At 47.2% G+C, this 26,280-nt stretch overlaps 12 protein-coding genes across 12 annotated transcripts; 7 read left to right on the top strand and 5 right to left on the bottom strand.

Annotated features, from left to right (window-relative positions):
- Nucleotides 1-269: 269 nt before the first annotated feature.
- Nucleotides 270-1,853, top strand: N7503_001035 (F-box protein; the record flags this gene model as incomplete). The annotated part of the gene is made up of 1 exon (XM_057060596.1): nt 270-1,853. The coding sequence occupies one exon, from the start codon at nt 270-272 to the stop codon at nt 1,851-1,853; it is 1,584 nt and encodes a 527-aa protein (XP_056927519.1).
- Nucleotides 1,854-2,859: 1,006 nt separating this feature from the next.
- On the top strand, nt 2,860-3,409 carry N7503_001034 (uncharacterized protein; the record flags this gene model as incomplete). The annotated part of the gene is made up of 2 exons (XM_057060595.1): nt 2,860-2,874; nt 2,903-3,409. 2 exons carry the CDS (start codon nt 2,860-2,862, stop codon nt 3,407-3,409), a joined length of 522 nt encoding a protein of 173 aa, XP_056927518.1.
- Nucleotides 3,410-5,416: 2,007 nt separating this feature from the next.
- On the bottom strand, nt 5,417-5,915 carry N7503_001033 (nuclear transport factor 2 family protein; the record flags this gene model as incomplete). Its single annotated transcript, XM_057060594.1, has 2 exons — nt 5,417-5,564; nt 5,626-5,915. The coding sequence occupies 2 exons, from the start codon at nt 5,913-5,915 to the stop codon at nt 5,417-5,419; spliced, it is 438 nt and encodes a 145-aa protein (XP_056927517.1).
- Nucleotides 5,916-7,880: 1,965 nt separating this feature from the next.
- Nucleotides 7,881-8,168, top strand: N7503_001032 (uncharacterized protein; the record flags this gene model as incomplete). The annotated part of the gene is made up of 1 exon (XM_057060593.1): nt 7,881-8,168. One exon carries the CDS (start codon nt 7,881-7,883, stop codon nt 8,166-8,168), a length of 288 nt encoding a protein of 95 aa, XP_056927516.1.
- Nucleotides 8,169-10,513: 2,345 nt separating this feature from the next.
- N7503_001031 (Hemopexin-like domain-containing protein) lies at nt 10,514-11,203 on the top strand (the record flags this gene model as incomplete). The annotated part of the gene is made up of 1 exon (XM_057060592.1): nt 10,514-11,203. The coding sequence occupies one exon, from the start codon at nt 10,514-10,516 to the stop codon at nt 11,201-11,203; it is 690 nt and encodes a 229-aa protein (XP_056927515.1).
- Nucleotides 11,204-13,967: 2,764 nt separating this feature from the next.
- N7503_001030 (uncharacterized protein) lies at nt 13,968-14,402 on the top strand (the record flags this gene model as incomplete). Its single annotated transcript, XM_057060591.1, has 1 exon — nt 13,968-14,402. The coding sequence occupies one exon, from the start codon at nt 13,968-13,970 to the stop codon at nt 14,400-14,402; it is 435 nt and encodes a 144-aa protein (XP_056927514.1).
- Nucleotides 14,403-14,810: 408 nt separating this feature from the next.
- Nucleotides 14,811-16,194, bottom strand: N7503_001029 (NAD(P)H-dependent flavin oxidoreductase; the record flags this gene model as incomplete). Its single annotated transcript, XM_057060590.1, has 4 exons — nt 16,100-16,194; nt 15,719-15,980; nt 15,155-15,656; nt 14,811-15,101 (listed from the first exon to the last, which is right to left on the bottom strand). The coding sequence occupies exons 1-4, from the start codon at nt 16,110-16,112 to the stop codon at nt 14,811-14,813; spliced, it is 1,068 nt and encodes a 355-aa protein (XP_056927513.1). The 5' UTR covers nt 16,113-16,194.
- Nucleotides 16,195-16,401: 207 nt separating this feature from the next.
- On the top strand, nt 16,402-18,448 carry N7503_001028 (folic acid synthesis protein; the record flags this gene model as incomplete). The annotated part of the gene is made up of 5 exons (XM_057060589.1): nt 16,402-16,559; nt 16,626-16,648; nt 16,805-17,145; nt 17,204-17,412; nt 17,467-18,448. The coding sequence occupies 5 exons, from the start codon at nt 16,402-16,404 to the stop codon at nt 18,446-18,448; spliced, it is 1,713 nt and encodes a 570-aa protein (XP_056927512.1).
- A 322-nt stretch (nt 18,449-18,770) lies between these two features.
- Nucleotides 18,771-19,049, bottom strand: N7503_001027 (uncharacterized protein; the record flags this gene model as incomplete). Its single annotated transcript, XM_057060588.1, has 1 exon — nt 18,771-19,049. The coding sequence occupies one exon, from the start codon at nt 19,047-19,049 to the stop codon at nt 18,771-18,773; it is 279 nt and encodes a 92-aa protein (XP_056927511.1).
- A 2,243-nt stretch (nt 19,050-21,292) lies between these two features.
- On the bottom strand, nt 21,293-23,056 carry N7503_001026 (ADP-ribosylation factor GTPase-activating protein; the record flags this gene model as incomplete). The annotated part of the gene is made up of 6 exons (XM_057060587.1): nt 21,293-21,321; nt 21,375-21,692; nt 21,749-22,449; nt 22,509-22,692; nt 22,774-22,909; nt 22,991-23,056. 6 exons carry the CDS (start codon nt 23,054-23,056, stop codon nt 21,293-21,295), a joined length of 1,434 nt encoding a protein of 477 aa, XP_056927510.1.
- Nucleotides 23,057-23,378: 322 nt separating this feature from the next.
- tim21 lies at nt 23,379-24,240 on the top strand (the record flags this gene model as incomplete). The annotated part of the gene is made up of 4 exons (XM_057060586.1): nt 23,379-23,642; nt 23,707-23,891; nt 23,948-24,002; nt 24,055-24,240. 4 exons carry the CDS (start codon nt 23,379-23,381, stop codon nt 24,238-24,240), a joined length of 690 nt encoding a protein of 229 aa, XP_056927509.1.
- Nucleotides 24,241-24,597: 357 nt separating this feature from the next.
- On the bottom strand, nt 24,598-26,177 carry N7503_001024 (L-fuconate dehydratase; the record flags this gene model as incomplete). The annotated part of the gene is made up of 4 exons (XM_057060585.1): nt 26,098-26,177; nt 25,933-26,037; nt 25,259-25,864; nt 24,598-25,200 (listed from the first exon to the last, which is right to left on the bottom strand). Exons 1-4 carry the CDS (start codon nt 26,140-26,142, stop codon nt 24,598-24,600), a joined length of 1,359 nt encoding a protein of 452 aa, XP_056927508.1. The 5' UTR covers nt 26,143-26,177.
- Between the last annotated feature and the right edge of the window lie 103 nt (nt 26,178-26,280).

The following is a 26,280-nucleotide window of genomic DNA, read 5'->3' as shown; positions in this document are numbered from 1 at the left end:
GATCAGGCTAGTCCTGATCGCTAGAAACATGTAACTAAGGGTCATTGCCCTGGTAGATTATGCCGAGAGCGGTGAGAGGATCAACTCACTTGGTAAAAGACATCTGAGACCCTTTAATACTTCAATACAGATCCACCGGTATTGAAGTGGATACTTCCATATTTTGAAGCTTTGAACGCCAAGTGTCATGGTCAAGGTCTATTTAATAGTGTTTATCCGCATCCACCCACATCCATCATTTCCACTTCCTGCACCAAAAATATCTAACAATGGCTACACCAAGCCCTGAACATCAGCCCTCATTGACTGCACCAAGCCCCGGGCTTCTTCAATTACCTCCTGAGATTTTATTGATGGTCACATCATTTTTACCAAATCAAGATCTCAAATCCTTGCGTCTAGCAAGCAAATTACTAGGCGAGACCACGCCACTGCCATTCTCGCGCGTGTTTCTTTCAGCCAATTTGCTGGATGTAAAGGTTTTCCGCTCGATAGCAAACCATCCAGAATTCCGGAAGCAGGTCACCGAAATTATCTGGGATGACGCGCGTTTTGTTGCGGCCCCAGCATCCTGGGAGGATTATACCCCGTTCATCAATCGCAATGACTTAAAAATGGACGTCGAAGAAGGATGTCCTGCGTGGTTCTTGCGGGATTGCAAAGAAAACATCCGCAGTATGAACCAGCGGAAATCCAACGATGTGGATAGGCCTGATCATATGGCTCGCCAGCAGCAAGCGGATGCACAGATGCCTCTAAAAGACTGCTGGAAGTACTATTCGCAAGTGCTTAATGACCAGCAATCTGTGATTGAATCTCGGGATGATGAAAAGGCCTTCATTTATGGCTTAGAGCAATTCCCACAGCTAAGACGGGTGACTATTACGCCCGCCGCACATGGCCGCACATTCTCTCCACTATATCGAACACCTACGATCCGAGCATTTCCATATGGCTTCAACTACCCTATTCCACGGGGATGGCATATCTGTTCGGCTGAAGGAATAGCCCTCGATCCTTTACCGTGGTCAGAGGCAAAAGAAGAGTATAAGGAGCTCTGGAGAGGGGCCAGAATTGCCCTCCGCGTTCTTTCAACGATCGAGGACCATAATATTTCTGAGCTATGTTTTAATTCAAAAAGACTCGCTACTGGGATAAACTTCATGATCTTTGCCCAGCCGTGTGAAGAATACAACCATTTTGCTGCAATCATGAAACGCCCAGGCTTTCGTCACCTTGACCTATCCATCCTAGTTGGAAACAGCGGGATCTATGACTATGCAGGTTTAACCAGCGGACACTTCTTCAAAGCTCTTAGCTTGGCGAGAGAACTGACTCACCTCAATTTGACATTGGCATTAGAAGATGGTCGGAATGATCTAGCTCTTCCTTTGAAAGAGATTCTCCCTATCCAGCAATGGCCAAATCTATACCATTTAGGTCTTTTTAATTTTAGTGTCAACGTGTCAGACGTAATTGATCTGCTTGGTTCGGTGTCATCTTCAATGCGCTCTGTTGAGCTAGGATCTTTGAGGTTTCCCAATAGTGAAGGATTGTGGTCTGGGCTATTAGAGCGGATGCGGGATGAGCTTGATTGGAGTAAGCGTGATCAATCACTAAGACCGGCCGTGAGAATCACCATGGATATTGATCAGATGCGACCTGGGAGGTTTGCCCTCCTTACAGATGAAGTTATGAGGTTTCTCTATGACTCTGGTGAAATTCCAACAACCAGAGATATACGCAACTACCCGAAGTTGGGAATGGGCACTTTGCATGATATTTTTGAACCTGAATACACTCGACCAAACCTGGGTATGAGAGAGCATCGGGAAATGGGAATTATATTGTAACTGGATATTGATAGAAATTTTGATCCAGGGAAACATCGTGACTTTCTAATAATTTTCATTTCTTCTTTGCCAACAGTGATCTATTTGTGAACTCACTATGGCAATATGCAACAGCCGCTACATGTAAGTACAGAGAGTAGTATTTCAAGTTTGAAGTCACGGTGTCATCCTTGAAGAGTCAAGACGGGGGATACACAGTTAAGCCACAGTAACGCAAACATACTCGTCCGCTTGCAAACCGGAGCAGTCGGTCTTAACAGGACTACTCGAGACTGTTGCGTAGCCTGGAAAACCTGGTGTGGAGCCTCCCGGATATGTCATAACACAATTGTATGTGCCAATGCTCATACCGCTACAGTCACTCTTTACTAAAGGATTTATGACAAAGAATTCCGCAATATCAAGCTCCTGTGTATGCAGTACGCAGAAGCATGTGTATACTTACTCGCTGGTGCGTATCATCTAGTACAATTGGCAATATCACCACTGGCGCGAGAAAAGGTATAATGATCACAATACTGCCTTTTCAGAGGAATTATAGAATTAGTTGAGGTCTTGATGAAGTGTGCAGAGGACTTACAAGTAGAGGTAGGGGTTGAAAGTTGGACGTAGTAAGAACTACTGAGTTGCAAAGTACATAGGTACGTCTCAAAGTCCGAGCTAGTAGCAGTTGCAGAGGTTGAGGACCCAGAGGAATTTGAAGTCTGGGCTAGAGAGGGATTCCATAGGATAATCTCCTATGATGCGATCCAAAAGGAGTTTATGCGAGAGGCAATCCGCCAGAGCACGAAGATGAAATAGAGGAGTGGAGACCATGTTATTGATCGACCTGATACTCCGGAGTCAAGAGTTTCTACATCCAGTGAAGACCACATCTCAGCAGACGTTGTCAAAATCTGATTTTGATCTGAGTGATCTTCCTGAGCTGCCGGAATCTGAATCCGAGCCAGACCCGAGTGATAGTGATTGTTCTGAAGAATTATCTGAATCAAAGCGTCTGTTCAGGATGCCGATGCAGATGGTATGTTTTCGGATTACGTCAAACGCAGATTCTTGGACATGAGCGCACCTTGTCAGGAATCCGACCGTCAGCGGACAAAATCCACGCAATCTTGACTTGGCCTCGTCCCGAATGCGAAGCGGATCTCATGCGATTCATTTATGTCCTTCCCTATATGAAAGTGTACATTCCAGGTCGATCTGACATGGTCGCGATTCTCAAGGAATGTGTGAATGCAACTGGGAAGGGAAAACAGCGGAGGGTGATTTCATTTGATTGGACTTCGAAACAACAAAAGGTCTTTGATCGGATCAAGAAGTTCTTCTCCAAGATCCAATTAGTCAATCGACGCACCGCCAGACCTCGTCGCCAACAACATGAGCAGTTTCGAGGACGAGACAGGGTGGATGCGGAGGCTGGACCGTCGTTAATCGATCATTTTGTCGATCCAAAGTTGATTCCTGAGAAGCGATACGTGAGATTCGATGATTTCCACGGCCTTGATAGTTTGCCAACTAAGTTTGTCATCTGTGTGGGTGAAGTGGGAGAGACTTGAGGGCAATATGATCCGTGTACAATATGACTGGGTGATCCGCTCCCAAAACCAACCATCGCACTTCCTCAAGGCATCTCAGAACTGCCAAGCACTCTTTCTCTGTAGTATGATACCTCGTCTCTACGTCTGCAAATGCAAAAGAGATGTACATCACCACATCCTCATCCTTTCGAGTATCCAGACAAGTCCTTGTGCACACGGCCCGGTTTCGCATTGAAATAATACTCCTCCGATCCCACGAATGCATTGAGATTGAGCTATTGGTAATTTGGCCCAACTTAGAGAGAAGATGGCGAAGCAAACCAACCTTATTGGAAGCACCCTATAGCCAAGCCTGATTCTAATAGTCAGCAGCTGTGTTGTTGGTGATGTTCGAAAACCACTGGTATCTTGAGTGATGGTCAGCATTTGTGGCATCGGATCGATGAATTCAGTATCTTACTCGGCGCAGTCGGTGCGGGTTCCATTTGCAAGTGGGATGACTGGATTTGATCCGGTTGGCCACACACGAGCAGATTGGTTCCCAGGTAAAGGAGTTGAAGGAGTTTGGTCAAAGGTTGCGGTTAAAGTAGATGAGACTCCATACCCTGAGTAAGTCGCAATATACCCCACAGGCTCCACGCAATAATAAGTGTCAGCCAATAAGTTTGTGCAGTTCGAAAAGAGCTCAGGATTCAAGAAAAGTCTAGAAATATCAGCTCTCTGCCTCTTTTCTGATGATGATCAAATCAAACTTGAAATCTCACAGATGGCTTCGAGGAATGCTGAATTTATCAGTCATTGTTGTACAGGTCTCATCCTTGGCAACCTTGTAATACTCAGCACAACGGGGTTTGGTGCCCTCTCCAGTGGGTGAGGGAATAGCACTGGATCTATTAGTCAAAAAACGAGACTTGACTGAAGAAATATGCCATGGTGAGATTTACGCCGTAGTAGTCATAATAGTGGTCATGCCACTGAGAGCAAAGTTTCCTATTGGATTGCTCACATAGATTGTGGTATTGACTAGACTTGCAAGGTTGCTCTATTTTTCATAATTTAGCAGAGAACAATTGACTCCTGAGGCTTAGAGTTTTCACCCACGAACGGGCCGGATTGATTCCAGAATTCCAGGAAATAAGCTGAGCCCAAGTGACATCTTGTGACTGCGCAATTGCTGGGCCAAGCTCTCCACTATATGAATGCAAAGAAAAGTCTCTTCATGATTGCCTGATTCTCTGATTGAAGAAAAAGAGTGTAGTTGAGAATGAAAGAATGGCAAGACAACCTGTGGGCAAAGCCACATATGTTGGAGTTAGGTCAAAGTTGAAGAAAATGGAAGATTATTGCTTGAACATTATGCAATCTAAGAGCTTGTGCCAGCCTCTGTTCTACTAGCTCGTTGTATTATTACAGCTTGTAATTCTTTCGTTTAATGCGAGGAATGAGAATATTGTATCAACTATTATCACATAATTTAGAGACACGCTCACGTGGTGGCTTCGAAAGTCTATCCCATCAACCATCCTAAGCTAGACAGATAATCATTCCAAGGTTATGAATGCATGTAGGCTTGAAGGGTCCGGAAGGGTCCAAAAGTTGGTGTTTTAGTGTGAGACAAAACAATCAAATGGAGTCTAGCCTGAGTCTAGCGCGAGTGAAGCTCCATATCTTACCCTGGTAAAAGTCATCCACGTCGCTAAAGTCTTCATAGGTGTATTTTGATGTTGTATTCCGATGTTATCCGACTTTATCTATAGAGAGTCCAATCTTCTGAAGCTATTGAGTATCCGTTATATTCTACTAGTTCGTAAAATGACTCGGTCACGAAAGTTGCAATTTTGCGTCCCAGTGTGGTAGTATCGCTTCGCCTTGCTTTTGCTTTCCGTTGAACAATTATCGCACCAACTACCCACTTAGAAAGAGTATACTAGCTAGTTACCTAAGATCCCTAAGATTTCTATATCTATCTCTACTTATTAGAATAATATTAGGCTTCGGCAAATAGGGTGGGCCCGATGGGTTGCGTTAAACATTTATCTCGGTCAGTCCCATAACGTCGAAGTGAGTGATGAGGTCCTGGGCAATATAATCCTCACGGATGAGACCCGTACACTCATCCAAAACGAGGAAATCTGTCCCATTGTATGTGACTGAGGATCCGGCATCCAGCGGCCTTAATTTGCATGTCAGAAAATCAAATTCAAGTAAGGTGAAGGGCTTTGGATGCAACTCACGTGGGGAAGCGTGTGAAGTTACTTCCAAGTATACCCTCCATTTTCCATCGAACAACTATCTGATGGCCGTTGCTAACCCATCGGATAGGATCAAAAGTGTACTTTTCCCATCCAGCCCGGGCATTTTCAACGAATGCAGCAAATTCGTCTCGGTTGGTCACCGCAGTGAGGGTGCTGCCATTTCCAGTAGAAGAAGGGAAACGGTCAGAGAACAATCTCACATCGGGGTGGAATGTCGAATTCACAAGGGAAAGATCTCCATCCCAGACTGATAGGTACTGATTCAACATATGGTGATGGTAGCTGCTCGAAGTGACATCACCCCTGCAGCACGAATTCTCCGTGGAGGCAGCACAAGAAGTAGTAGAAAGAATTGAGAGAGCGATTTGTAAAGGGCCGGAAGAGAACTTCATGGTGAGCGAGGTAAGCTAGACCCTGAGACCTGAATAGTGAAAGAGAATTGTGACCAGAAGACTGATACTGAAATAAATTCTAGCTGCTTTCATATTCATCTGAGCTTGACTATACATAGAAGTGACTTTCCACCGCAACATGCTCAGGAGCTTTGTGATTGGTCATAGTGGACCCATGGCCCCCAACGTTGACCCGATCTCATGCAGCCCGCGCAAAATCATCCAAATCAGGCTTTATAAGGCGCTGGCGGCTTACGCAGATCCGAGTCTGAGAGGCGAAATCGCTTGTCCAAGAAAATTCCCGGGGAGAAGACTTACGCAAATGCAAGAATACACTACCTCGCCTCATTACGTTCGGCAAACCCTGGTACTATTTCTGCTTTTGCCACGAGAGAACTGAAGTTATTTGAGGAGTCAGAGAGCACCAGAGATAATCTAAAATATTGATTGTGGCCTGCGTCACCATGGTGGGCATACCAGGTCGATCCAAGAGCTGTCGTACCTGCAGGAGGCGCAAGAAGGGCGTAAGTGGGGATCTATACTCTCCAGAATGCCGAAGAGATGATCTAATGAATACGATTCGTCCAAATTACTGACTTAATTGATCGCAAGTGTGATCGCCGAGAGCCGACATGTGGGCAATGTAGGAAGGCTTGCATTACTTGTGAGGGTTACGACCCCCAATTTACGATGCGCTATTACGATGGGGTCAAAACCACAGCTCAGCTTCCATCGAGAAATTTTCCTCAAAAAGATGAAGAAGTCAGGGATTTAACAATTAATCATCCTGATAAACCGAACATCAGCTATGGGGCTTCGCAGGCCCTCTCGTGCAGGGCATATGAAGCAGGTTTCGAAGATCTTTTTTGGAGCCGGTACTTACCAAACAGTCAAAGCTCCTTGCTGTTTGACGAAACCGGGAGAATCCTAGGCAGATCCATTATTGTTGTTCGTGATCTAATACCCAATAGCAATCTACTGCGGACTGCTTTCGGTGCACTTGCTCTTCGGGCCGCAGGGCGCGAAATTAATGCCACTCGGCTCATGAAAGAGCATGGAAATAGGCTGCATGCGATTGCTTTGCGCCAGATGAATGGAGTTCTGGGTTCCAAATGCCTAGACGAAGTGGAAGTCCTTGGAACCGCGCGAGTTTTCAGTTTCTATGAGGTATTCCCTCCCCAACGATTCTTAGAATGCCCATGATTTTGTATATATGCTTACCGCATTTGGTCCACTATTAAGGCGTTATTTGGGGACGACTGGAAATGCCATGCTACGCAATATAGTACCTGGCAAGCGCATCAAACTGGTGATCTGGCTATCCTCCTTTCCAAAGGGCCGCTTTTCTTTTCCACCGGACCAGCCCATAGGCTCTTCATTGATGGTAGACTGATTTACGTGAGAGAGACTTCACTTATAAAACTTAACATGAAAAGAGTGCTTATACCATGACAGGCCTTATCTGCTCTGAGGGCACGGCGAGCAACTGCCTTAACGCAATGCGGTTGGATGACGGTTCCTTGGGTTCACTTTGCAAAAACTCCGAAAGACCTATTGATTGATATTCTTTTAGAATTCCCGGGCCTTTATGCGGAGGTTGACGAAATGAATGCGGATGCCAACATCGAGCCGAGGAAGCACAAAGTCCTCCACCTACGATCCAGGGTCCTACAAATTTCACACAAATTAGAATGTTGGAGAGCGAGATATGGTTCAAGTAATCTTTCTCCCAGAGAAGGTTGGCAGTTGCCTCGGAGCACAGGAACGGATGGAATATCCGTCGCTCATGTTATGACAATTTATTGGGCAATATGCATTCTCGCCTTTGATGCTTTTCAATCGATGCCTGGTGCGGATGGCAGTGCTATTGGAATTGATCCCAAGGAGTCTTGTCGGAACATTATCCATTGCATGCCGTTGTTCTTCCATCCAGCAACCGGTATTTTCCGTCAGCATCTTGTCCCTTTCCCGCTTATGGCGGCGATGAAGTATTTGACTACAAGCGGGAATATTGGCCTGGAGGAAGAGATTGAATTCCTTGTCCAATTCTCTAAAAGTGTTGAGTTTGCACCAATGCGCCACTTCATTTCTAGCTTGAAGGGAGATGCTTTCCTCGTCCAGTACGAATAAGTTTACCATGGGTGACATTGGAGCACCGAGACTAATTTGATACTGTACATCGAATTTGAATATTTTATTTGTGAACGGCGGGCCTGTGAGATAATGCATCTGGTCAATTTTGCCTTCTATGGTTAGCGCCCTAATACGACGTTCTGTAGGCTCTGTAGGCGCCCCTTTGGGCGCCTGGACATGAAAGACCCGACGCCGCCTTTCCCACCTTTTCCCTCCGCTTCCTTCTAACTGTCCCATCTATCTTGCGCTGATCGCCGCCCCCTTCCTTTTGCTCTGAATAATACCGCAGCCTTGATCGCCGAAGAATCGACAATTGATCATGGCGCATGGCGTACCTCGTCCTTCGGCAGTCAAGGGTATTACACCACCCAAAGCCCCCAGCCCCTTGGGGATCGCGAAAGTCCTACTATTCTATGAGGCTTGGGGCGTCTTCATCAAGCCTTTAGACAGATATTATGCTTTTCACCACTAATGTTGTATTTTCTCTATAATGGGTAGGGATAAAACCTGGGAATCTCTACCTCCCCAGTATGGAAGTCCTGTCGTTCAACGCGGATAGAAACACCTCAAAAAAGATCAACGCAGCCTAATTTGCATTGCATTGTTGATATCACTTATTGACAGTTTGCCTAAGCGTTTGTAAACGAACTCATTGTGCTTCCTATAGCATCAATCATTTGAGCACGATAATTATCCGCAAGATGTTCCCCTCTCAGATGGGCTGCAGATTTCCGGCAAATTAATATTGAGACCTCGTCGTTAATCGACTAGATGTCGCGTGTGATATATGGCTTTGATGATTGGAGGCCCGATGATTGCCCTCCTATAGTGCGTTGGTCAACAATTCCACGATTTTCAAACGCAACCCAATTTCTTTTTCTTGCCGTTGTTTCCAGAAGAACATAATCGGGAATCAGGTCCGAAAACGCAGCCACAGAGTAGTGCATCAATAAGACACTGCGTTTGGGTCTACAGTTCGCATTCTTCACGGCACATAATTGATGATAGTATTGTAGTAACACGACTACGATCTGATAACTTATGATAGAACTTTCCTTGCGTCCTGGTTGATAAATTTCAACTGGCTGACTGATATGCTTTGGGCACCATTGGTAGCCAAGCGAATGGGTTCGTCGACCGCTAACAAGGTCTTGCGGCTTATGACAAGATTTTTGAAAGTGAGATTGTACTTGGGCATTTGTCTATGACGTGGACTCCCCAAGAGAATTATCGTAACCGAAAAGCCGGCTGCGAGGTCCCTCGCTTGAGTGATTTCATCTATCAATAGGCTCCGGACTTCGCTGGTTGAATTGATACCAAAATAAGGCGTCATAGACAATCGTCTCAACATCTCACTGTTGGATCCAGGATCAGTCCCGTTCAATATACTACCGATAACTGTAATAGGAAAGCTACTATGCATTTTCTGATGCCTTAAGCGGCCACGAATCCAATGATCTTCGTACGTGACATTTAGATAGATAAGGAAAAGTCCGTAGATCGTGCCCTAAGGAGAATGCTAGTCCCACACTTCTGCAATCCTTGTCACATAGTCGCGTTTTGGTATAAACGGTTAGCATTGGGACCGTGACAATTGGCACCATTGAGACATTAAGCTGCACACACGTCACCTGCTTTAAGGTGTTCGATGTTACCCAGGTATGTGGTTCGTTGGAACTGAGTTTTGAATTCCGTCTACGGTTGGTAAACCCCACAATTTTGTTCCCGAATGCGGAGTCGAAGCCAACTGAGATCTATGATCCGTGGACCACTATGCGGAAGCTAAGGAAGCTAATTCCGGCGGCTCTATACTCTAAGTTACTGCAAGTTGATCTACGCTCTCATGTTCTGCTGTAGGCCGAGCTCTACTATTTTCTTCGATTGTCGCGATGGAACAGGTCATGATAAATTGTTACGGGTGGGGCCTGTGCCTTCCCTTAAACCACCGGAAATACCAAATGAATGTGGACGAGTACCTAGGTAGGAGTTTTCGATAGCCTATGCGTCATATTAAGCTACGGCAATATAGAATATATAGGCCAGACCTTCCATGCCATGTAGATTCAAGTCAAATGTATGATGTAATCGAGTACATGGATAACTACATGTCATGATACATACACTAGAGTTTATTGTAAGCAAACAGCAAGAATGGCTTATTGCTCGAGTTATAAGTAGAGCATTCGCCTCGACACTCTCCAAGTATATCCTGACGCCTAATTGCAACAGGCCTTTTTTTTGCTACCCGAGAAGTTTTACTTGATAAGACTTTTTGTACAAAACATTTGCTTCAGCCCTTTTGTTAACCGCACTAAGAACCTCTCCTATTGCGCGCCGGAAAAATGGTCTTCAACACGGTAATATGTGCCGGGTTACCCGGTAGTAATTCCAAGAGAGCGTTTTTCGTTCACGGTCTTTATTTCTCTGAGATGAAGTTTCCCGAGCGGAAGTTATTCGCCACAAGTTCCACTCTCCGCAACTTCGGGGCACTGGCACATGCCAAGTTTCCCACTCTTGATGCTGCCCTTCCTATACGAGGGACCTATAATGAGTTCTACTTGTTTTACGGAACCCAAGTTGCATATTGGGGCTACGGAGACACCCAAACCCACGATGGACCTTGGAAAATCACCGACAAGTTCAAGAGTCTCGGAAAAGCCGGGTTCGATATCATCGATGCTGCTATGCATGTGCCAGGAAAGGATGACGAAGCCTTCTTTTTCCGCGGGACGAGCTATGTTAAGATACATCTGAAGGACGATCGCATTACTTCCGGCCCTGACAGTCTGGTCAATAAGTGGCCTGGTTTGACCCAGGCTGGTTTTGATGCTGTCGATGCTATCATGCCTGTTCCTGATAAAAGCGATGAGTTTTACTTTTTCAGGGCGAACAAACTTGCGACAATCAAAGTCACCACTGGAGCCCCTGATCAGATTGTGGACGGACCTGAAAATCTAGTATCTTCCGAGTACGGCGTGACTGCCTGGAATGGAGCATTTAGATTCCTCCATCAGAGGGTGAATTCGTGGTAGTCAAGGGCCCGTGTGGCAGTCAAGGTCTCATTCGCTGTACTGGAGACTGCGCCTATTCCTGTGGATTTATTATGTCTTGTTGGTTTTTTTTTTTTTTTTTTTTTTTTTTTTGTTTTTTTTGCTTGTCCTGTCTCGTTAAGTCTTGGAATATCTGAGGCACGAAATAGCTAGACAAAGAAACATCTTTCGCAAGGCTCCTTATGTCGCTCGGTCTAAGTGTGAGCTTGTCATGTATCGGATCTTGTTGTTTTTTTTATCACGGGCAATAAAAGGAATGGAGCCCTATAATTGCACATCCATCTGAGATTTTTCCTATTCTATCAGGTCAACGATGGCATGTGGCGATTATAGAAAAGCTCGATGATTCACTAAATTGAAGGGCTGTTCCATAATACTTGACGTACAGCAACTACCTTCGCAATACTTTCTCTGGCTGATTAGTGAAGTCATTGATCTACGCTTTCCAATCTCATCCCGTCATACAGAATCCGACAAAGCCGTTGTGAGAAAAGTAGAACAAGCAGTGATGGAGGAAGTGACGGAGGAGGAAAAAGGGCCAGCCGACTGGTCCTTTTGTACCAGCCTCTGATTTGCGTGTACTGCGGATTAATGCGGGGTTAATCAGTTGCTGTTGCTGTTTGATCGATATTTTTGTTGACGACGATACTGCCGAGGCGAATTTTTCTGCAGTCATGTTCATCCTGGGACTCTAATTGGCGCTCTGCTAAAAAATAAAGGCACTTTTCAATGCAGAATCATGCCAATTAGCGTCCGCTTCTCTTTCGACGTGCATTTATAGCCGTGCGAACAAATGTGCCGTGAACAAAGGTACAAAGGGGGGTGGACCAGCTAAATGGGTAAAACAGGCGGCAATATCTAGAGCTCTTGACTTCTGCTGGTACCTTGTCACAGCTTTTTACTCACACGATACAAAACGTCCTTTTCTACCTTTCTCTGACACATATGCAGCATCCCCGCCTGCTCATTGACCATCTCAAACATGCATTGCTTCTATCTCGTAGCGGCTCTCGTCAATTTTGCAGCACAGATATATTACATATGACTTTTCTTCTCAAGCCGGGGTCTATGTTTTCACGACATGCTTTGGTACAAAAGAGGCATGGTGGGTTATATTCGACGCTAGGGGGGTGGGTGATCATATAGAATGGTGAGACGTGTTTCAACCTTGATTACAGAGTTCTTGATTATGCCGGAGTCAGACTTGGTGAGGCCGGTATTGTTCTATGTTTGGCTAAGTTCCTAGGGTCAAAGCCGATTGACAGCCTCAAGGCCTTCCCTTTCTGCCATAATTCAAGTCATGCGCAAGTCCTGAAAGACCTGGTTGGAAGAGGCTTAAAGGCTCGAGATTTCGCCGGCTCACAGAATTAAGCACTGTAGAGGCAACGCATGCTTTATAAAAAAAAAAAAAAGAAGATTTTCAAAGTCAACACTAATAGTTGAGTAGCGATGGACGCTGTATATTCCTATGAAATGCAGCCGAACTACTCCCGACATAGGGATAAAATAAAAAGATGGAGTCGCAGTCGTTGACATAGGCGCTATATTCATGTATGGCCGTGAGCGAGAGAAAGAGAGAAAGCGAGGAGATGGTGTGGATACATCAAAGCCGGTCGAGACCGATTTACTAGTTGCCTGCCCAGAAGCAAGCTTGCTTTTTCAATTTGAGGGACAAATCTTTTTGTATGTGACACGACTAGCAATTTTCCGATGTCTGGCTAATGCGATTATAGTGGAGTGTGCACTCAGTGCTCTTACGGATGTTGAATTCGTACTTGAATCATTTGATTGCCTTGAGATTCCATCGGATACTAAGACACCCTATACTGGAGAAGGGGGGGCGGTGGTTCGCTGTCTAAATTTACGGATGATGAAGCGGCCCTTTTCGGCGTCGATTTCACAAATTCCCTTGTTCTAGTTGTACTCCTTTGGAATTTGGGCGCTAAGGCTTTATCTTGGTTTGAGGGGTTAGTTCCCTTATCGTGCGGGTTGAAAAATCAGGGAGCGCGGTAATTGAACAACACAAAATTAGTTAAACACCCTCACTGACCATATTTGAAGTAGCGCAGTGATTGTGATTCGGAAAGGATGCTATCTCAAGTATTGAACGGCATCGCATCACCTCGCTTATTCACGTCAATATACGAGAGAACGCTTCATTAGAGTCATGATATAAGTAAGGAAAGGTAAGCCTAGTGGGTATCACTCTTTAATCACCTTCACGTTCCACCGTAGTCCACAGGATAACTTGAGTAAGTAGGACTTGGGTATGTTCAATAAATTTACTCTCTGAAGTTGGATACTGCGCTTCTTGACTTGCGGTTAGTGACGGGTTCAATTAGAAAGCTGCAATTTTCAGATCACGAATATCTGCTTTAAATAGAGCACCGCCCTGCGGGTCCAGCCGAGACACACAGTATGATATTAGGCCGCGAGACTCATAAGTCGCATTGCTTTCATACCCTATCTTTCATTGCTTTTTTTGACTTCCGTTCTCTCTATGATAACCGACCATTTGTAAGACTTCTCGTGATTGTCTTGAGAGTCTACTGGAGTCATTCTGACCTATAACCTAATAATACTTGTCCTGTCGCACCTATACTCTAGAAATTGGACGTACCCATGGTGCCTTTCTTTCCTGAAGTCTGCGCTGCTCCGCTGAGTAAAGAGGCCAGTGCAGTCTCCCCTCCCTCTTCCCCTCCCTAGCCTTAGCTGAATTATAAACCTCTGGCGAGGTTTGCAGGTCATGGATCGTTTCATTAAGGAGGATAATACTGATGAGGATCATTTGAACCTTTTATTCGTGGACAGCGTTGATGTTTATTATGATGAGGTATCAGAGGCACCAGTCGAGGATGAAAGCAGTCCAGATTCCCCTTTCATCGGAAAGACGCCTCAAGAATGCCACCAACTGCTCTCGAAGCTTGTCGAGGATACAGAGTCGGAAATCATGACTGAATACTTTGCCATCATGGACCTGAGGTCAATAAAAGACGACACTGTCCTGCTCGTATGCGCAGAGAGGGATGATCAGGAAAAAATCGTGGCCTGGCCGACTGTCCGTGCTACCTTCGAGGTTACGGCTGTCTCACTAAAGTGTTATCATTCAGGGCACAGCAGTGTAGGGGAGGATTTGGAGCGTGCTGAATGTGAACACGATAATGTCTATCGTGCACGGTAATCTATAAATACTAGCAAATGATCGATCTTAAAAGACAGTAAGAGCGAGAAGCCGAGTCAAGGAGAAAAGTTACGTCAAAACAGGAAATGTACTAGAAAGAGCGTTGTCTCCACGACATTTGTACAATAGCAATACAATACATTTAACTTATACTATGGAAATCTTACGTCTTACTACTCTATGCGCAATGATTTCGAGGATAAAACTGGATCTCCTCTGCGTGACTACACGTTTGCTACTATCGGTTCCAAAGCTGATTGACCAGGCATGCAGGATATATTTGTAATATTCTCCGGTTTGAGATGATAAGGAACCAAGTGTTGCCACAGCTTTATGGCCAATCCGGTGGCTCATTTTCAAGCCACGCTATGGGTAATAGAAGACATAAATTGAAACAGGAATCATTATTTACAGCTTAGCCAGCATCTGGTGGCCCTTCTTCATCAGAGCTGCAGCGTCAGTGACGAGCTCATCCACAATGGCCTTGGCTGACTTCTTCTCATCGACAACAGCGGCCACTTTGCCCATCAGGAAGGGACGGGCGTTGTCCATCATATCATCATCAACATCATCGGGCAGGTTCTCAAAGTCGTGCTCAACCGGGATGACACCCTTTGCGGTGAGCTGCTTGATCTCTTCCGCGCGGTTGTTCTCCCAGTTCATAATGTAATCGTTCTTGCGAACACGCAAAGGACGGCCCTAGAGTATGTGTGAGTACGACAGCCGGGAAATTCTGGAAAAGATACACGTACAGTGAAGATAATAGTGCGGACGTTGTCCTCGAAGCCAGCAGTGCGGACAGCCTCCTGGTGAGCCTTGGGGGCACCGGCCTCCTCAGACAGGATGAAGCGGGTACCGATCCAGACAGCCGAGGCGCCGAGCATCAGAGCGGCAGCAACGGAGTTACCGTTGTACAAACCACCAGCAGCAATGACCTGGACGTCCTGACCGGTCAAGGGGCTCTTCTTGCCCTTGACCAGCTTGGCAACAGTGGGAATAAGGACAGTGGTAGGAACATCACCAGTGTGACCACCACCCTCACCACCCTGAGCACAAATGATATCCATACCGACATCCAGGGCCTTAGCGACGTGCTTGGGGTGGCCGATCATGTTCATGCAGAGGATGCCGGCGCCGTGGAGCTTGTCGACAACGGTCTTGGGAGGGACACCGACGGCAGACACGAAAAGCTTAGCACCGCTCTCGATGATGATATCGACGAGCTCGTTGAGCTTGCCCTTGGTGTAATCATAGCTAAGTGGCGGATATATTAGCTGCTTGTTGCCTTCGCGAACATTTTCACGGGACGTGCTTACTTGGTCTTGCGGGCGCTGCCACCAACCTGGGGCAGCAACAGGTCGACACCGAACGGAGCGTTCTTGTCGTTAAGATAACTCTTCAGCTCGGCGACCTGCTCGCGCAGCATATCGGGTGTGTAACCAACACCTCCGATGACACCGAGACCACCAGCGTTAGTGACCGCGGCTGCCAGCTTGGGGCCGGCAGCCACGTTCATACCCGCCAGCAGGACGGGGTGGTTGATCTTGAGCAGATCGGTGATGGGGGTACGGATTACCTCTGCCGGAGCCACATGTTAGTATTGTCTGACCGGGATGAAGTCATAGCTAGAGTAACAAAACATATGGCATGCAGGAAGCACAACAACGAGATGCAAAAGGCAAAAAGTGGATACGTACGAGGAGAAGCCATGGTGAACAAAGTATGGAGTTAAAGAAAGGAAAGAAAGGAAAGTCTGGGGAAAGTGGACCTATAAAGCGAATCAACCGAGGCGCATTCACCATCTGACCCTCACAAGCCTCGGTTCATCTGAACCAAATACCTTGCGGGGAAAGTGACACCTGGACACCTGACCTTAACACCTGAATATTCAGGCCACAAGTCCGCCGTTGCAACACCTGACACGCGATAAGATCTATTGATTACAACGTCGATTCCTCCGAACTCCAGGGACGCGACAATCGTGCGCCTCGACGAGAAAATGAGTTTTCAGGCCTCCTACCACCGTGTCCTTTCGGCTGGGGGTATTCGTGGTGCTTCATATTCGCGCGCATTACGAGCGCCTCGGTTCCCGTCATTACCGGCCCCGAATGCAACGCAGCAGAGTGATCGGCTTCTGCACGGACTTTGGATGAGAAGGTACCAATTAATTGATTATCATATCATTGCCAAGCGATTGGATATATTCTAACCGTCAAACGATAGTATAAGTTCTACTGCAAGCTCGAGTAGGTTCATCACACCTTTGCCTCTTCCGGCCCCGCCTTATCTGCCCTTTATCGGCTCACCCAAGAAAAAAAAATGCGGGACATGATGCATGCTTTTTCTACTTCTCTGCGTCCTTGCGTAACAGCCTTTGCAGCCAACAAACTAAGGTTATCTAGGTTTTTCCATGGGTAATCCAGTGGCCATGCCTTCGTGTGATGACAATGTTCAATCGAAGCGCTCTGGACCACTATCGTACTTGAAATCATACGCGAGGCGATTTTCAAGCGGGTACTCGCCACAGTCAGCATCCAGCTTGAACTCCACAAATGGAGCCCATGGATTGCATCGGGCTTTTATTGCTTTGGGTAGCAATGTAGGAGATCGTGTCGACATGATTGAAAAGGCTTGTCTTGAGCTGGACCGAGTCAATATTAAAGTCAAAAGAACAAGCTCACTCTTCGAGACGACTCCGATGTATGTGCTTGACCAAGACACATTTATCAATGGAGTTTGCGAGGTAGCTATCTCTGACCTGTTTACTATATGACCTCACGCGGGACACTAACAATAGCCAGGTTGAAACAAGCCTCTCGCCAATGGAGCTTTTGGATACGATTCAAGCTATTGAGATTGAGCTGGGCCGCAAGAAGTTGATTGATAAGGGCCCACGTTCAATTGATCTGGACATACTACTATACGACCAAGAGATATTCGCCCATGAACGCCTTAATGTCCCACACAACCTCATGCTAGACCGGGATTTTGTGCTTCGTCCTCTTTGCCAGTACGTGGCAAACTTATACCAAGCTATCAATAGTGCACATCGCTAACAGCATAGATTAATACCTCATGAGCGACCACCCCTGCCTGGGAAAAAGGCACTCACATATAGCGAACATCTGAAGGCTCTTCCACCACCAGAGCCAACACCATACTCAACAACGCCCATCTCGCCACATTTCCCAAATCTCTACGCAACAGATCCAAAACGCCCCACCCACGTCATGGCCATTCTCAACCTGACCCCAGACTCTTTCTCCGACGGTGGCATTCACTCCCCAACTGACTTTACTCAACTCACTGAGACAGTCCGTCGCTTTATCGCCCAAGGCGCAACAATAATCGATGTCGGTGGCGAAAGCACCCGTCCTGGCTCAACACCAGTGGGGGCAGAAGAGGAAATCGCCCGGGTGGCCCCCGCAATTCAACACATTCGCAAGAACATACCCGAGGCTTCCAACATTGCTATCAGCATCGACACTTACCGCGCCGCAGTGGCCGAGGCAGCCTGTAACGCCGGCGCAGATATCATCAACGACGTCTCCGCCGGTCTCCTCGACCCAGAAATGCTCCCAACAGCAGCCCGTTTAGGCAAATCTATCATCCTAATGCACATGCGTGGAACACCGCAAACAATGACAAAACTCCACGACTATCCCAACGGCGTCATCCCCGAAGTTAGTGCTGAGCTTCGTGCTCGCGTTGCAGCTGCAGAAGACGCAGGCATCCGCCGCTGGCGCATCATTCTTGACCCCGGTCTCGGATTTGCAAAGCTACAACCCCAAGACCTTGAGATTCTGCGCGAATTGCCAGCTCTGCGGGCGGCTGAAGGCTTGGACTGTTTGCCTTGGCTTATGGGCCCAAGCCGCAAACGATTCATTGGTAACATCACCGGCGTTAAGACCCCTAAGGAACGCGTTTGGGGAACTGCTGCAACTGTTTCTGCTAGTATCGCCGGTGGTGCTGATATCGTGCGCGTGCATGATGTGCAAGAGATGTGGCAGGTTGCGAAGGTTGCTGATGCGATTTATCGTATCTAGGAGTTGGCGATCCCGTAAAATATGCACATACATTTGTATACTTTGGGGTCGGATGTTTTTATCGTTATGCTTTCAACTTTGTACGATATACACTGGTTGTTTCTTCATTCATCATGGAGTTTATAGGGGGTTGGGGAATTGCTAGATGGGCATATCTATTTCTAGCCGGGCATAGTACACTTATAATTGCATTGAAGTGAAATATGATATTTGAACCTAGAATAAAGTACCATGTAGTTTCCCATGCACTGGTCGTATACCTGCCTTAAGAACCACGGATAACCAAGTCAAGCTGGATAGAGAACATGGTTAGGCGCTGTGTCTACCACTTCTCGCTTACTAGGCATAACTCGTCATATTCCACTCCATCTTTGACCAAACCACCCTCTTTCTTTGACTCCAATTTGAATTCATAGTCAGCCCTACTTTTGGCCTTCCAGGCTGCGACCTTGAATTCAGTCCGATTGACTTGTCTGTTCTGGAACGCCCACTGGCGGGCCCAATCGATAGCCTCGAAAGCATAATCCGTGAAGTCTCGTGTGTTCGTGAATCCAAAATTCAACTCCACGCAGCGATTGTGGGCCATATTTCCAGGACACATGATGTAGAGTACTCCAATGGGGCTTACTTTACCTGAATCTTTAGATTAGCTTCCATGTCTTTTCTTGAGACCCCATCCATATCAGGACCTACCAGCTTTCTTATCTCGAAGGCATAGCAAAACGAATAGAATCGAGTCTCTTTGGATGTCCCTCCGGATGGTATTTGTCGTATCGCGGGTGACAGGTTGTTCAAGATGCCAGCTGGAATTTGGGGATGCGTCTGGATTGCTTTGGAGTTCATGAAAGAAATACGTCGTACTCCGGAGACTCAAAAGGAGTAATTCGCAAGCTCTTCGTTTCGAGAGTGCATGAGGTTGACATTTTTCCACACAGAGAAGACGATTGAATGGTCAAGGTCAAAGATCACGGTATAAGGGATAGGCCGCCAAAGAAGTTAAGCGATGAGAACAGTAAGATGAGATTGTCTCAGAGAAAAGCAGTTGAATGATCAAAGATCACGATGTAACAGTAAAAGAGAGTCGAGACGTGAGAGGGGTAAGATAGAAATGCCATATAGATAGGCAGTCGAATGTTTGAAGATCGCGATGTAAGAAAAAGTCGTAAGAAAGGTCAAGGTGAGAAGTGGAAGTGGGACGCGAAGAGTAAGAGAAAGCAGGAAACATAAGAACGTGAGCTTCAGTAATTTATGGTTTAACGGATCAGTTTAGTTCTGGTGAATGTGACTGGTTCTAGGCCAAGTTTACCTTTCATTGTCCACACTTCTGCAAGGCAAAACCTCTGTCGACCGAGACCTCCTGTCTCGTCTTGCGGAGACTCCAAGCTCTGGAATCTCAGGTTATTTGATTCGGGCTTGCTTGAGCCTGGCATCTTGTCGCTGAAGGGTATTGAAGAAAAGCTGAGGATGAAAAAGTAATTTTAGAGAACAATGGAAACAGACGAACATAAAGAGACTTGAGAGGTGAGAAGTGCCTAGGTGAAGGGAACGAGGGAAACCGAGGCAGGTAAAAGAGGGAAGAAGAGGTGGAGCCTGCAAGAAACAAAGGGACGTGAAATATAGGCAGCATATAAGAAGGTGAAGGATCCTTCTAGAGATAGAAAAGATGGTTCTTTTGGTAAGATGATTGCAGACTGCCCAGGTGGGGAATTATAACTATCATCACTGGGCTTGGAAAGCTATATAACCTCCAGGACGGTAGGAGCTTTATATAACTAAGTATTCACTTAGCGTTGACTCTTCATCATTGCACTTGCATAATCGATGGCTTCATTCGTGGACACTGTGGAATTGTGCCTCTCTTATAGGACACGCTCTTAAAAGACACGCTGTTTGCAGGGATATTCCCATAGTATAGTCATAGTTGTATGTTGGTAATCCTAGGCTCATCAGTACAGGGATATTGCTAATTAGACACCGCATTAACGGTACAAGGACGGGGTAAGTAAACACTACTGAGTACATACCCATGATTACCTTGTTCACCTACTTACTTACGCTAGGTAGGCTGATCTGGAATGTGAAGGAGTTGATTAAGGGGTGATACCCACTAAGTCGCATTCTTTGCCTAGTATTGAAACGTCGGCTCGAATAATTTGTCATCGTCTATGTTGGCTTAAATCAAGCGAGATGATACTATGATCTCGAATACTTGAAATTATACGTAGCATTTGTAGTGTTCAGTCAAAGGGCTCCAATAAGAAAGAAGAGAACAACCAGAGCGGGCTACCATTCATATGAAAAGTCCCAGTAATATAAAAGTCCTTAAGTATATCCTGAATATTGAGCTGTCCAAAGACCTGGAAGAGGACGTGCGTAGTTCAACTCAAGGTAAGTATGGGTACACCCGTAAAGCAGTCTACATTTTGATCGCGTATGCATTGTACTTTTCTCTATGACACAAGACACCAATCCATAAACGTTCTGCATTAACTCGAAATCCTATCAGAAACACAAGAGAACATGTCAAACTAATAAAAGAAAAAGAAAAAAAGCCTTGACTCATCATTGCGTGGCTGCAAATGCCCGATGGAATCAAAGCTCAAAGGAATATTGTCAATCAACCATCATCCACGCCAAATGCAATTTACACCAATTTTTCTTCAATCAAACCGCTCGTGGCGGCGTTAGATGAAGCAACAGAAAGAAATTGGAGGAGGTTGGCGAGACTTTTGGAGACAAGATATACGTCACGCATCACGGGAATGTGGGGGGATCAATGTGGCTTGCTAAGTATTGAATGTAACAAAACGCGTGATATGGGAGGAGAAAAGCCAAAAGTGGCATTTATGAGTTCAGGTAGCTGCGAATGGCACCTAGGGAAAGTCAGAAACTGCACCCTTTAGTATATGGAATCACATTAGCCAACCTTGTAGCTTGGTCGCTCCTTCACCAACGAGGTGCGACAAGTTCTCGATATCATCTCCTGCGGTGATGCCAAAGCGACGGACAAAGTCCTTGGCGGTGTTCTCCAAGTCTCCGTAGCCATCGTCCATCGGCGGAAGGTCATCCTCGGGCCGGCCGAAGTAAGCATTGCTAGAGATAGAGGTCGCGCTGTCGAACTCTGTGAGGCGCTGCTTGGCCTCGGCCTGGGCGTTGGGATCGAAGCGGTCACGTCCAAAGAATTCGTCAGAAGAGATACCCTTCTGGGTACCGAAACGTGTCTTGGTTTGACTGAGTTCCGCCTCTTTGGGAATCGTTAGTTATGTGTTCATCACAAAAGCGTTATAGAAAAGAACTTACCATCCGCCGCAGACCTGGGGGCAACAGCACCAAATCCAAGCTTCTTAGGAGCTGGGGGCTTTGAGACCTGACCGAATCCAAGTCTGTTCATCCCCATGCCAAGACGCTCGACATCGCTCGAGTTGCGCTCATCGCTCTTGCTGGTAGCACCGAATCCACCACGGTTAGGGCTGACCGGAGTGGGAGAAGCAAGAGGCACGGCAGCAGTGGACTTGGTCTTCGCGTCGGCCTCGGCCTGTTCAGCCTCGGGGTCATATCCAAGCTTCTCAATGCGCTCGGCCTCCTCTCTGGCTTTCCGTTCAGCCTCCTCGAAATCGATGTCACTAGGAGCAACCTTCTTCGCGCCCAGCTTAGGAGCCTTTTTGGCCCCCAGAAGGCCCTTCTTTGCGCCTCCAACCGTGGTAGTCTTCTTAGCGCCAGCGTTGGCGCGGATGGCAGTCGGAGCGGGAGCTGGAGCCTTCTCTTCAGATGCAGACAAGGGAGACTTGGAGCGGGAGCCGTTCGAGTTGGCGGTCAAAAACGGGGATCCGGTTCGGCTCACGACGGGTGGCGTATTGGTGCGGGAGGGAGGGTTGCTCGGACGCTTGATCGAGGGCTTGTCCCAGGATGAGAAAAAGTCGTCATCTTCGCCGGCAGGGGTAGCAGAGCCGTCAGAGGGGGTGCCAGCAGGCAGATCGGTAATAACAACCTCCTCGGGGTACCTAAACAATGCGCAAGTTAACTTCTGGCTAGAACCCACAAACTAGGTAAGAATACTGACTGTTGCGCATCCGCTGCAGCCCGTCTCTTCAGTTCCTCTTTATACTTGACGGCCGCATTGGAAGTATACTTGACCTTGGCGTCCTTACTGGCAAGCGCAGCAGATCCTCCATGGGACTGGAAGTATTTGGTTGCGGACTCATTGCCACCGACCTTCATCACCCGAAGCTGCTCCCATTGCCACTCTGTATGAGAAAACTATCAGCCAGATTCCAATCGTAGAGTCGCGTTACTCAGAAAACCACCCCCTTAAGAAGAATACATACGGTCGAGGTTTGTGGATCGAACAAAGGAGATGTGAACACCAAGATTGCGGTGATTAGACGAGCAGTCAAGGCACAGGTAGATACCAAAAGGAACCGACGACCAGGTAGGGTTCTTGGAGTTGCAGTCGAAGCACACCTACTCGCAAAAGTGTCGTTAGTGAGCAATGGCCAAAATGCACCGAGAACGGCGGGACGGGGGCGCGGGGCGAGAACGCACCTTGTTTGCCGGCTTCAACTTCATCTTCTCAAAGAAATTTTGAGACTGCGCCTTGGAGGCACTCATGATGGATGAGTGGACTATGAAATCCGGGGGAAAATAAGGGTTGAGGTGTACTAGACAACAAAGGCCAAAATGTTGTATCGGGAACGGCGAACGTGGTCGGACTCGGGAGAGTCCCTGTTCCTGGTGTAATTTTGCAGTTCTGCGGTGACCTTGTCGGTGGGGCATGGGTCCCCTTAACTATGGGGAAATGACGCCACTTACATGTAGGTCGCAAATTTACAGTACGGTATTTTATATTCAATGCACGTGAGCTTGCCTATCGTTATCGCGGTCTCGTTCATCTCCGTCTTCAAGGTTGAAGTAGTCGACGATCGCACCCACGATGAACCCTCAATACGTGCGTGCTTTGCCTCGAGCCACCTCGAGTGCCGTGGCGACTCTGCATCCTTCTCCTCGAACCGCATTAAGCCGACTGTACGCCACACAAAGCAACCCAAGCGGCACGACCAAGCGACGGAGGAACATTACAGTCTTGTCCGATGATGGACGATACGAGTGGGGTGATTTGAGTGGACGAGAAAAGGTGTCGCGCGCTACACAGCAATCTTTCAACTTTGTGGTTGTGATCGCAGGTGTTGTGCTGACGGTAGGTTCCTGTGTACCCACCTGTGCGAGATCGAACATTAAAGGTCTAACTCTTCGATTTTTAGGGCGGTGTCTTCTATCTCTTATGGACCGATGTTATCTCGCCTAATAGTCGAACATGGCAATTCGAAAAAGCCGTCGACCGTGTCAAGGATGATGCGCGCTGCATACAACTCCTGGGTGACCGACGAGAGATCACAGCCTTTGGGGAGAATACCTCGAGCAAATGGGCAAGGCATCGGCCTATTGCGTGAGTTCATGGATAATATCTTTTGATATAGAAGATGGATTAACGGTATAATACAGTACAACCGTTGGGAAGGATCGTTTAGGCCGCGAGCATCTCCGGATGAACTTTCACGTATGTCAAGCAGTCTCCTCATTATGGTACAAAATACTTATTTTCTGTTTAGGTTGAGGGTCCTCTTAACTCAGGAGTTGTTCACGTGCACATGATCAAACCTTTGGATCAGAACGAGTGGGAATATCAACTACTTGCTCTGGATGTCAAGGGACACTCTCGTGTCGTCCTGGAGAAGGCTGCGGAGAAGCCCAGCGTGGCTAGCTCATTGAAATTGTTCGGCATTCAGTGGCGCTGAGTCACGCTTCAGTTGCATTTTATACCATGCCATTTCAATCTCCGGAAGTCTTACGGGAATTTCTACCATGTGACTGAGTTTTCATCTTGCATTGTTGGCTTTGAATCTCTGTGAGCTCTTGTCCCAGGCGTGGAACATGGGAGGGCTTCTAAGCCACGTATATACTGGCCTACTGCCGCCAGTCTATGACTGTTATTGTATTTTTAGGGGCGGTTAATGAACCACCCCGATTGATGTACCATATTTCCACTGTGTATCGAACTCAGTACAATGAAGCAAATATCCTTTTAACAATATTGTATCAATGTTTTGGTAAAGCTATTAACATGAAGAAACGTAAAGACATAAAGTAAAGTTTTATACCACCCGAGGACCCTCCAGGATGACCTTGGCCTCCTCGGAGCGCCACCAGCTCTTGCCTTCTACACCAGGGAACTCGAACTCGTCCATGCTGTCGGCCTTCATCTCCACGCTGTAACCAGGCTCCATAGGGGTGACATAGTAGCCATCCTTAACACTGGACGGGTGGACGAAGTGCTCGTGCAAATGGTCAACATACTCCAGAACACTCCGCTTTCCGGTAACAACAACATAGTCGATTGTGCTCAGGTGCTGTGTGTACTCGGGCAAACCGACACCACCAGAGTGGGGCACAATGGGGACACCGAACTTGCGAGCCAGCAGCAAAATAGCAAGAACCTCGTTCACACCACCAACACGGCAGGCATCAGGCTGCAGAACAGTCAAGGCACCAGCTTGCAGCAGCTGCTTGAAGATAACGCGGTTCTGGCACATCTCACCGGTAGCAACACCGACAGTTCCATGAGGGGTGTTCTCCAGCGCCTTCTTGATAGCAGCGTGGCCGAGGATATCATCGGGGGAGGTAGGCTCTTCAATGAACCAAGGCTTGAACTCAGCAAGCTCTTGCATCCAGGTGATAGCCTCCGGGACAGACCAGACCTAGTCGAGAACAGTCAGTACCAACGTCAAGCATCCATATATCAGGGGGTCAACAAACCTGGTTAGCATCAACCATAAGAATATTTCCCTTATCATATCCAATTGCCTCTCGGGCAATTCTCAACCGGCTCTTATCATCCTCCAGGTTGCCACCAACCTTCAACTTGAAATGCTTGTATCCCTGCTCAACACTCTCCTTCAACAACACCTTCAACTTCTCCTCAGAATAACCTAACCATCCGGCACTTGTTGTGTAGGCCGGAACAGCCTTGCTAGCCTCAGCCTCAGCAATGCGCTCCTGCTTACCACCCTCAACCTCCTTCAACATAGCCAGCGCCTCCTCAGGAGTAATAGCATCAGTGATGTATCGGAAGTCAATGCAGCGAACGAACTCCTCAGGAGTCATATCAGCAACAATACGCCAGACAGGCTTGCCGAGGGTCTTAGCCCAGAGATCCCAGAGGGCATTGACGACGGCACCGAGGGCAAGGTGGATAACACCCTTCTCAGGGCCGATCCAGCGAAGCTGGCTATCGGAGACTAGGTAGCGCCAAGTCTTGCCCCAGTCGGCGGTCAGCTCATCGAGGTCTTTGCCGATGACGAGAGGGGTAACGAGGGAGATGGCGGCGCAAACGATCTCATTGCCACGGCCAATTGTGAAGGTCTGAGTGGCGTGTTAGAACGCACGTAATATATTCGCAATTGCATTGATGGGACTTAGTGAATACGCACCATACCATGACCGCTGAAGTCAGAGTCTGTGTTGATGATGCAGTAGGCGGCGGAGTAGTCACCAGCGGCGTTCATGGCATCGGAGCCAGTCTTGTCGAGGGAGGTCTAATGCAAGCGTTAATGACTGCAACCGGCACCAACTGGATGTGTTAAGAGCAGACATACCGGAAACCTCACGTCCCGCGTGGTGAAGCCAGTAATCTTAACCATAGTGACGATTGAGCAACAATGCTAGAAACCAATTGTACACGTTCTTGCAATCGCAATTCGGAGCTCAAGCTAAAAATCCGGGAACGGTTTCAAAGATGTATGGTAACTCTTGGAAATGAAGGAAGATGGAGGGTATAT

This window comes from Penicillium pulvis (assembly GCF_028828015.1).
Source record: "Penicillium pulvis strain IBT 33274 chromosome Unknown contig_10_segment0_segment0, whole genome shotgun sequence".
NCBI classification, from domain to species: Eukaryota; Fungi; Ascomycota; class Eurotiomycetes; order Eurotiales; family Aspergillaceae; genus Penicillium; species Penicillium pulvis.
Note: the sequence above shows the minus strand (reverse complement) of the source record. Positions and strands in the feature narration are given on the sequence as shown.